This window comes from Lepidochelys kempii, chromosome 15, assembly GCF_965140285.1.
Source record: "Lepidochelys kempii isolate rLepKem1 chromosome 15, rLepKem1.hap1, whole genome shotgun sequence".
In the NCBI taxonomy this organism is placed as follows: Eukaryota; Metazoa; Chordata; order Testudines; family Cheloniidae; genus Lepidochelys; species Lepidochelys kempii.
In genome coordinates, this window is record NC_136394.1 from 607553 (window position 1) to 618353 (window position 10801).

The window sequence follows — 10801 nt, forward strand, 5'->3', positions numbered from 1 at the left end:
AGTTAGGACATCAGCTTTATGGGTCACCCAAAAGACAGTGCCTCCTCATGTGGCAGCTCTGTGCTAACTCACTGGAGAGGAGAGAAAACAGCTCACTTCTTAGCGCACCTCTTCTTTTCCTATGAAAGTCTTCCATCTACACTGCTGCCCTTATTATAAATTAGCAGTAGCACGCAGAGGCCCTCATCCGAATCAGGCCCTGTTGTGCTGGGTGCTATACAAACACTTCTGAAGGTGCAGTCCTTGGTGCAAAGAACTTACAGCACACAGCCCCAGTCCTGCAGCCTGCTCCTTGATACCTGCCCAACTTACCACTGACTTGGATGAGGCATAGCAAAAGCATAGGACAGCAGCCAAGAGCCCTGCCCACATCTGTAGGTGACACTTCTGCCTGCTCTCTGGGCCTAGGACTAGCTGAGCAGCCCTTTTGCCTGGAGACAGTTGGGTTTGTCTGTGGGGGTCTGAAAGCTGGCTCTCCTGATGGGGAGGAAGATGAAGAATGCCCAGCACCTGAGTTGAATGCTGCATTCTGCGGCTCCTGGCTGGGGCTGCTTGTGGAGGTTAAGGAGGTGGCTCTGATCACAGCAGTAGCCTATCACTAGATGGGTATATATAGCTTCTGCCCAGGAGCTAGAGGTATGTTGCCTTCCTGCTAACCTGAGTGTGGGTTACTAGCATCATGGGGCTGTGGAAAGCATTTCTGGGGGTGCTTATCTGGAGCTCAGCTCTTGCTGCTCAGAGAGGTAAGTGTGTGGTGATAAGTCTGTCTGTCTGTCCGTCCCCGTCCCCCCCCCCCCATGGGGGTTCTGAGCTAAGGTCCAGTACTCAGTGATACCAACTTCAGTGTTCAAAAATCAAGGGTATTTTGTTTTTAAACACACTTGTTATCTGCCCTCTAGCTTTTGAACCTTCTGTTTCAAAGCTTGTCTCAGCAACCAAATCACTTCGCTCTCCAGTGAAGTTGAGTCTCAGGCAATAACTTGACTCCAGGGGCTGGCTCTGTAAGAAACCTCCCATGTCCTAACTCTAGTTCTAAGCTCACTAGAGCTGCCAACGCTGACTGCTCTCTAAAGGGGGACCTTTGCTTTGACCCTGCTCCTTTGACCTTTGCAATTAAGGTTGTAAATGCAGTAACCCAACCTGAAAGCTGCCTGCAGGCTATTTCTGAGACTCGGCTTGCCAGCTCCTTTTTGCAGAGTGAGCTCCTGCTTGTGCTGGGAGTGACATCTAACACTAGCTCTTCACCACCAGCTGTAGCCAATTCTGGTAGCTACAGCAGTGCCACTTTGAAGGCTAATGAGAACTTGGTGCTGTCTCATGCTTGGCTACAGAAGCATCTTGAACAGCTGTAACCCTTTACCCCACAGGTGCTGACTTTCTTCTTTCTGGGTGGGGGCCCCAGGGCCCCCTCTTCTGCCCCTCCCCTGGACTCTGAGCACACCCCACCCTTGCTCTGCCTCCTTCTGCCCTGTTCCTCTCCCTCCCACCCACTGGTTGGTGCTAGCTGCTGAGCACCCATGATTTTGCCCAAGGGCTCTCCAGCTGCAGAGCACCAAGGAAGGGTTTCCTTTCCTTAAAGGAGCCTGACCAGCAGGGACAGGCTCTAAGACTTCCCTGGAAGTCCCCAGGTGATGGGTAGGGTGGGGGTAAAAGACTTCTTTTTAATAAAGTAACAAGCACAATGGCATTTGTGACCACGGGATGGTGACACACCCCTATCCTCAAGGGGAGTGAGGCCAACAGTGAACCAACAGCATGAAATTCATCTGTTATTTACAGATAATGGCACTGAAGCCAGATCCTCTAGCTAGAGGGTCAAAGAGCCTGGGCAGTCAAACCTCCAGGTGCTGGCTCCTTTCTAGTAACAGCAAAGGTTCTGAAGGGCTGGCTATCTGATCATTTTGCTAGCTAAGCCAATGGCTCCTCCCAAGGAGGACTCCTCTGACATTCTTGTCCAGAGAGCCTGCCACCTGGTGGGATTACAGGAGGTCTGGGGGAAAGATTGTCTCTGGGTGCCTCCCCAGAGGGTTATGTCAAGTCGGCTCACTCTCCTCTAGCACCCATTAACTCTGTGCTCTACGAGTGCAATAAAACCAGCATCCACCTGGCTGTAAAGATAGACCCCTTGGGAAATGGACTCCTGCTGGATCCACAACTTGTGCACCTGGGCAGCTGCCTCTACTCCATCAACGACCTACAGGGCTTTCTGCACTTCCAGTACCGCCTGAAGGACTGTGACTTCTCTCGGCTGGTGAGTGAGAGAACCTTAGCTGGGGCGCAGCCTTGTGTTCTGTGCAGTAAGGTGCTGTCTGCTGCTTGGATGCCTGCAAGCTGGCTCATTTCGTGTACTCTGGCTGTGTGGGTGAAAACAAACTGCCTTCCTGCTGGGTGAGGGATCTGAGTGTCCCCCCTCATGTGCTGAACTGGCAAGGGAAGGGATGGCTGTGTGAATGGATATCCCAAGGGCCTATTACTTTGGATTTGGATCCTGATTCTCTGTTCTGGGGGGAGGCTGGGTCCTGGCCCACTACCTGAACAGCATGTTGGCCCCCCTGGCAGAGGGGAGAAATGCTAAATGGCAAAGGCCCCTCCCAAGTGGCTCTTACCTAGCTGGGCTTCTGTCCATATTCCCAGTTTAATACTCCCAGTAACAGACTGGTGCCCTGCCAGGGAATGCTGGGGGGGAGGCAGTGTGGAGCAACATCTCTCCCTTGCTTGTCTCAAGGAACAGAAATACTGTTTCACTTCCTTAGCAATGAACCAACCCTCCCACTTTGCTAGGCCAAGAGCTACAGGAGGAAGCTGTAACTGATGCTAGTGCTGACTGCCACCCTCTCTGATTTCTTCCCTCCCCACATGCACACATCTCCAGACATCTGGGAACATGATTGAATACTTCACAGACCTGGTCTACAGGCCTTCCCCTGGCACAGGCAGACGCTATACCACCTCCTTCACTGAGAGGATCAACTGCACTGACTATGAGTAAGCTGCCAGCACTTGGCTTATGCTAGCACCCTAAGGGACTGATGCTAAAATTTCCCAGACTCTCATGGGCTTCACTGAGGGGCAATAGGACCCCATAAAAAGCAGCAGGGCTGCAAGACAGGGCTCTACCCAGCTGATGGGGGGGGGGGGTGATGTGCACCCCTAACTGTCAAAGGGATGTTGATCACAGGGTTGGAGCAAAGCAAGCTCATGTGGGATGAGTTGTCCTGGCTATTGCCATCTAGTAAACCTGGCTCATATCCCTAGTAACATAGAACCTAAAATACCCCCAGGAGCCAGGCAGCTTGGCATGAGGTGGGAAGGGTAGCAGGCAGCCCTGAGTACTGCTGACAAAGGGACACTAGTGCTAGTAACAGGTTTCAGCAAAAAGAAAAGGAGTACTTGTGACACCTTAGACTAACAAACTAGTAAAGCATTCGTCTTGGGTGCAAGATAGGAGTGTTTAGGAGCCTCTATGAACTGTGAATGGACTGGAGGGTCTTATGCTGCCCCTCCTGTCAGGATGCATTCCAATGATATTTTGGGGGCAGGGGGTTAAAACTCAAGACCTCAGCCCAGGGAGTTGAGGACCTCTCATGCTAGAGCCAATACAATGGGGGTCTAGAGCCCAGGAATCCAAATGAGACTCCACCTGGAAGATGGCGCTAATGAAGGTGGATGAGAAATGACTCAGTGGGAGGGGACAGCCTGGGGGCGTCAGTGGGAGTCAAACTATATTAGTGATGCTTGTGGGACTGGCTGTGCCACGTCTTCACAGCAGCACATGTTGGGGTCACCAGCATGAGCTGACCCTGCAAAAAACTGTCTGCAAGTGAGCCTGGGATATGCAAGCCCCCTGTGGACATGAGGGGTGGCCCAGGGTCAGCTTCACTCCAGCTCTAGAGCAGCCTCTGTTAAGTAAGCTATGGAGCTGGGGTGACTTCAGCTTTCCAGTCCAGCTGAGATGGCCTCTGGCCTAGCACTCCCTGATACAAGCAGGGAGAACTCCCTCTTCCTAGGGAGGGAATGAGAATCTGATCCCTGTAGAGTAACCCTTTTCTGCCTCTCCTAGGGCAGGGCACTTGACTCCTATGTACATCTCTTCAGAGACTGGCCACCTGTCTGCCTCTGGAGTGCTAATGTTCATGGTGACCCTAATGAATGGTAAGACACCTGGGGAAGGGGTGGGCAGTGCCAGCTGATCTCCCACACAGCCCATCCTGACTGCATCTCCTGCAGCTTCAGGCAACATCCAACCCAGTTCCCTCCACCTCAATACTCACTTTGCCTCTCTAAGATGGCGTCTTAGGCTCTTGGCACCATTGCCATCTCAGCTTCTAGGAAACTACAAAATCATGAGGCACAAGTCTTTGCTTCAGTAATGTGTTCACAAGAATACCCATTGGAACACACCCCTCCCCATTTCCTCCCCAAAACCTGCAGGCATGTGCAGAAGGCTCTGTGCTTGGAGTCTCCTTCTGAGACCAGCATTCTGTACCATGCACTTTGACTAACTCTTGTTTTCTTGCAGTGGACTTCAGTGCCCCATCAGACTCCAAGATCTTCTTCCTAGGCTCTCAGATCCATATAGAGTTTTCTGTAAAGAGTTCTTTCCACCAGCCTCTGCAGATCTTTGTAGATGAGTGCACTGCCACCCCAACCCCAGAACTTAGCAAGTCTCCGAGGAACTATAGCATCATTGCAAACCATGGGTAACTATCTCCAGGAGACAATAGCTCTGGGGTGCTTGAATGTCTGAAGTGGAGTAAGGTGTGAAACATGCTCCTGGGACTGCCCCAACTCCATTGTAATGGAACATGCTGGGTTCTTAAGGCTCCTACATAAATCCTAGATTTGGGGGAGAAAGGCTGGTCTCTGACTCCAGCTGATCCGACTAAGCCACAGACTACCAAGAGACAATAGTAAATGAAGATGTCTGGCTTGGCCTCTGGTAACCACATGGCCCCTTAAAGAATTGGACACACTGGCACTAGTGTTAGTTGATATATCCAAAGCCTTTGCTGTTGCTAGGGCAACTTCATGTTCATATTGCTCTGTAACACTTGGTGTAGGTCTTTGAAGCTCTTAAACTACTGACTGCAAGTGGAGAGAGAATAATGCAGTAGGCCTCTCCTAGGGTTAAACAGTTCTTCTATCTCTAACAGTCCCTGGACCAGTGAGTTTAACTGTCTTCCTGTTCCAGGTGCCTTGTGGATGGTAAGGTGGCAAACTCCCAGTTCCTGCCCAGACAGACCCCTGAAGCTATCCAGCTCTCCCTGCAGGCCTTTGAATTTGTAGGTGTGGACTCTGATGTAAGTAACTAAGAATCTGAATTAGATGTACAGCTTCCTTCAAGGGCTGGAATGTCCAATGCCTGCATACTCTGAATGCAACTTGCAGATGGCTCAAGCTAGAACTCATTTTTCACTGATGGGTTGGTGAAGGGCTCCACACCATTAACACTTCATGGCTTTAGTTTCAGCTAGACTCTAGCTTGTGGAAACTGGCACACAACTGCATTAAGAACTGCAGTTATCTCAACTTATCATCCAACAACCTAGCAAACAGTACCTGAGGAGACTCCACCTCTCATGTACTTCTGTGAAGCCTAGAAATTTAACTCCCCTACCAGCATGCTTCCCTTAGGTTGAGAACCACTGGCTTATTTACCATTATGGGCTGCACATGCAGCTCTGTTATGTGGGCTGCAGCCACACAACATATGTATGGCCCTGAGGATGTCACATGGGCTGCAGCTGTGTGCTGACTGGGCCACCAGCAGGCCATGAGTTGAGAACCACTGCCTTAAGCACTGAAAGGCACCTTCAGACAGCATCTAGCCTCTGACATGCCCTGCCTCCAAACTAGGGCATCAGCTATGCTCCTAGCAAACAGGCCTTCACAAAAGAAATTCCATGCAACCAGCTGCTTTGTTACTCTCACTAACATTGAAGTGGCCTAGTTAGTCCAGAGCTGGATGTTCTGGCCACCCAAGGCTAGTATCGCAAAGCTTCATCATGGTGATGCTGAGCATTGCTGCTCCTAGAAAGTCACTGGAATTAACAAAGCTTGATTGGCCCCCAGGCTCTCTACAAGGATGGTTTGTGGGAGGGGAGACCTCAGAATAGCATTCACAAAAACCAGCACCCTAGGCAGCTCCTGGCTGAAATTAGCCACTGGGAGGGGGTTGCTAAAAACCTATCCCTCTCTTGGAGACAGGCACCTAAATCCCATCTGCAGGGAAGTACCTAGCTGGGCTTGGGATTCTCAGACAAGCCTGGTGGTCCCTGTTCAAATCCCCTCTACCCTCAGGGGTGTGGGGGGGGAGGGGAGAGGAGGAGTGGTCCTCCTAATCCCAAGTGCTGGGCTAAAAATGGAGGGAAGCTCCTCCTTCCCCAGATGTCTCACGCAGGATGCCTCTAGGGGCCCAATAAGTAGGTAGGGGCTAAGCAAGCTTACCAGACTAGGCCCTACAAGCAGGTCTGTGTCCTCCACCTCATCCCCAGGTCATTGTTCTAGGGCTGGATGCCCAGCATTGGGCTGCAGTGTGCATGCCCAGAGATGGAAACCTAAGGAACTTAGGCCAGAAATCTAGGTCCTGAGCAAGGTTAGGCCCCTATAGGTTGGACAGCCCAGTGGGGCTTCTGTGAAGCCTAGTAAAGCCTGCTTCTGAGATTTAAGCACTTAACTGCTACTTTAGATGCCTAATTCCTCTATGAATGCAGCATTTTAGGGGCTACAAATAGGCAACTGCCTGGAAGCCCCATCTAACTTCTTCATAGCAAGCATGGGGTCATGACAGACCCATCCACAAACCAGAGCATCTCTGAAAGGCAGCATGTGGGGGACTTGTAATGGGACTCCTGGTATCTGGACTGCACTTGAGCAGAGCAGCTATACTGAGTAGGGCTCTTTCTCCTCTCCTGAACACCACCCCCCACAGCTTCCCCCACCACCAGTGAAGGATGTTTCTTCCTGATAGGCAGTGGGGATAATCTCAATCTGCTTTCTTCTCTTCTCTCCCCTCCCACCCCCCAAGATCTATCTCCACTGCCAGGTACTGGTCTGGGATCCCAGCGTGCTCATGGATCCCACAAGGAAGGCCTGTTCATTTCACAGGGACACCAACAGGTAAGGACCCTTGGGGGAGAAGGAGGAATTGCAATTCTCTAAAACTAAACCAGCTAGAACAGAATCTGGTTGTTCTACATGGGTATGTCCCAGTGACGTGCCATACAGGAGGGAACAACCTGCAGAGATGCTTGCAAACAGTCCTCTGGAGACTCTCTTGTGGACAACAAACTTGGCTCTAGTGTCCAAAGCAACTTCAGCTCATACCACTTGCTTCTTCATTACCCTTATTTCTCCTACCTCACTGGTGGAGAGACTATAATGGCAAAGCCAACAAACTGGGAGGGACTAGCTGGACAACACTAAAAGCCTTCAGGTGAACTCCATTAGATTGGGAATGGTGGCAAAGGCTGGTTTCCCTTGCAAACCTACCAAGGGAAACTACCTAGCTTCAAGTGCTGTGCCAAAGTGACTTGGTTCAAAGCAGGACAGAAAGGTCCTGCCATAGTGTTCCCCCCCCCCCCCCACAACCCTTTCATGAGGGTGGGAACATGGCCCCTAGAAACATGGCGTACAGGCTGCTCTTGCAGTAGTGAGATTTGTTCTAACAAAGAACAGGCCAAGCACTAAGTGTAGAGGGGAAATCCAGGCCTGCCTTGAGAAAGGCACCAGGCAATTCACATGATCTCTACCTGCTTCCCTCTGTGATGGGTAGTGAGCTTTACCAGGGTTTCTAGCATGCTCAGGACTAATAGCCCCCATGGGATGCAGTGCTGGACTTCTTTCCTTGGCAGACCAATGACCAGTCCGTATGCTGCAGAGTCCATGAACTTTGTCTGAACACTCAAGGTTGGCTGAAGTTCAGGTGCAAACCAGCAGCTGGCCAAGCAAACCTGGGTCTCTAGAGCTACAGCCACATCACGAGCTCTCGTGGGGGCTGAGTCCCAGGCCAGCCAGACACAATGGCACTAGTGCTGGCATAGCAAAGCTGTAACACGGGCATACCCGTGGAGTCAGGTGGGGTTTGTCCTCTGGATAGTAGCGCTGTTCATACACATGCTGCTGCTTATCGAGTTAGTGGGCATACGTACATAGCTGGATTCTCACCCTGATCAGTGTAGATGTAGCCTAAAACACCATGCTTGTATCTTACAACCACTCCCAACTTCTCCTTGCTGCAAGGGACAATGCTCCCAGGCAGCTCTACCATCCATTCCTGCTCTGCGCCTCTCACTTAGGACAGAACTGCTGATCTTCACACCAGTCCTGTTGCAAGCAGATGCTCAACCTTGCCCTAGCTCTCCTGAAAGCCTCAGTGCCCAGATGAGTTAGAAGCTGCCTGGGGACTGAGCCTAGGGACCTCACAATCCCATGTAATTCCTCAACTTTTGAGATGTTGATCAGCAGGGGTGAGTCACCTTTGTACTACTCTCCTCCAACAGGTGGGAACTCCTGGACAGTCCCTCTCTGAGCTCTGGCTGTAGCTGCTGCGACTCCCTATGCCAAGCCACAACCTCTCGCCACAAGAGAGACCTGGAAGGTACTACTTCTGTTGAGAAGGAAAGTGTGTGGGGATGGGGCAGGATGTTCTGTGTGGTCATTGTTACTGATAGTGGAGACTTGGCCAAGTCTGGCAGGCTTGGTTTGGGGTGCCCCTTCTCCTGTGGTGCAAAGGTGGCTTTCATTGTCACATGGCATCAGTATTCCAGCATCTCCGCTCTAGTGAAGTAGAGACCTGGTAATGGGGCTCTCCCCCAAGCAAAGGGAAGAGGTAGGAGATGCTGAGCTCTTCAGAGCCAGCTTTGTAAACAAGCTCCTGGCCAAGCAAGAGATAAATTGTTCAGTATTTTTTTGGGAGGGGCAGCAGATTTGTAATATTTTGGGGTCCAAGTCCCTCCCACCCCCACACATGGCTTGTAAGCCTATATATGTACTAGAAACAGTAAGTGTCTAACAGTTTCCTTATATTGCACTGGGGAGGAGAGCTCTGGGGTGCAGGCAGGCTGCCCTGGGGCTGGGGCCACAGGACTCTCAGGTTTAGGAAGCCCCCTTGCCTCCCTTTGTGGTGGGGAGGGGGGAAGCAGCCATCACATGTGTGCCTCTTCCCTCTGCTGCTGGTGTTGCTTCTTCTGTAGCTGGTGGCAGCTGGTGAAGGGGCACAGAGCAGCAGGGGATGCTCTGGGGGTGGCAGGTGGGGCTGGGGGAGGCTCATGGCAGGGTGATGGCAGGTGGGGCCAGGCCCATATAACTTGCTGCCCCAGGGGTCTGAAGCTTCCCATCTCCATTTGCCCCAGGCTCTGCAAGGGAAGGTGGACTTGTCCATGCTGTTGTTGTTGGCCCCTTGAAGGTGCAGAAACTAGCTGCAAAGACTGGAAGCTATGACTGGGACTCAAATGGCTTTCCTGCAATCCAGAGTCACACAGGTAACTACCCTCGTGGGTTGAAGCTGTGTTCCATAGCAACCAGACAAGCTACAGTGGGGAGTCCTGACAGGCAGGGAATGGAGTTGGTACAACAGCCCCAGAAAGCTCAGTTGCCCAGTGGGAGGGGAGTAGAGTTTGAACTGTCTGGTGCCTTGCTCAAGAGAACTGAAGTGTCTACTCAGTGGGTAGGTGTGGGCAGTTACAGCCATACCCCCTCCAGATTTCCCACCCACTACTGGCCTTGCCTTAACCAAGGGAGCCATTGGGTGAAGACAGCTCCTCTCCATGAGGAGTTGGACACCCACAAGCTCCTCAATCCAACTTCTAAATCCTAGTACACTCTGGAATCTTTCTCCTCTCTAAAGAGCAAAGAACCCCAAGGAAGTCAGAGCAGGTGCTTGCTAGTCTAAAGCCCAGCTGAGCCACCCCTGAGAATTCTATGAGGCAGAGGTGCCAAAAATGGGAGGAGAAATAACTAGCTTGATGCCTTCCCTGAGCACAGTGAGGGGCAGTTAGTCCTTTCCACCCCAATTATGATGGGCTTGTCAACATAACTAAACTCCCACAAACATCACACCTGTACCCCATCCTGACCCAAGGGTTTCCCAAAAGATACATGGCCCATTGTTGCAGGGATGGATGGCTTTGGGAAATAAGCTGTCAATGTCCAGCTGCATCTTGACACTTTCCTCTTGCAGGAGGGAAACCAAGTGTGATGCCACCTCCTGTTGGTGCCCTGCTGCTGGAAGTTGCTCTAATTGCTGTAGTGTCCCTGGGTTTCTGCCTGTACAATAGCCATCACAAGAAGCTCTGTTTCAGAACCAGGGGGGCTGCAGACTCCTGCACAGAGGGGCTGGTTACTGCAGAACAGGAGTGTGCAAGCATTAATGCAGATGTGGAATGAATCCAAGTAAAACCTTAACAAATCCAGCTGGTGTGTGCATGTCACTTATGGCTGGGCTGGGAGCTTCTGGGGTGGAAGGGGACCAGCAAGTTGAAAGCTGCATTTGAATATCTCATGCTGCTTTCTAGCTAAACTTCATCTTTCTCTACCAATATTCCCTCACTAGCCTGAGCCAGGGCAAGTCTCCAAATACTCCTTGTGGAAGAGCTTCTCTCAGGCTTGATCCTAGACCCTATTAGTACTGGAACCAAGACACTACCAACCTCTGGGAATGTCCCCTTCCTGGGGAGGCCATGCTCTGGACACTCCATATGCTGGATGTCAAGCAAGAAAACCTTCTGGTGTCCCAGTAACTGCTCAAAATGCTCTAGCTCACTGACTTGCTCTGACCTGCTTAAAATGTGATCTAACTGCT

At 51.3% G+C, this 10801-nt stretch overlaps 1 protein-coding gene across 1 annotated transcript; it reads left to right on the forward strand.

Annotated features, from left to right (window-relative positions):
* Positions 1 to 679: 679 nt before the first annotated feature.
* LOC140898855 (zona pellucida sperm-binding protein 3) lies at positions 680 to 10386 on the forward strand. The gene is made up of 10 exons (XM_073313378.1): positions 680 to 743; positions 2058 to 2251; positions 2873 to 2985; positions 4061 to 4152; positions 4520 to 4700; positions 5192 to 5300; positions 7028 to 7119; positions 8502 to 8599; positions 9354 to 9482; positions 10181 to 10386. The coding sequence occupies exons 1-10, from the start codon at positions 680 to 682 to the stop codon at positions 10384 to 10386; spliced, it is 1278 nt and encodes a 425-aa protein (XP_073169479.1).
* Positions 10387 to 10801: the final 415 nt, after the last annotated feature.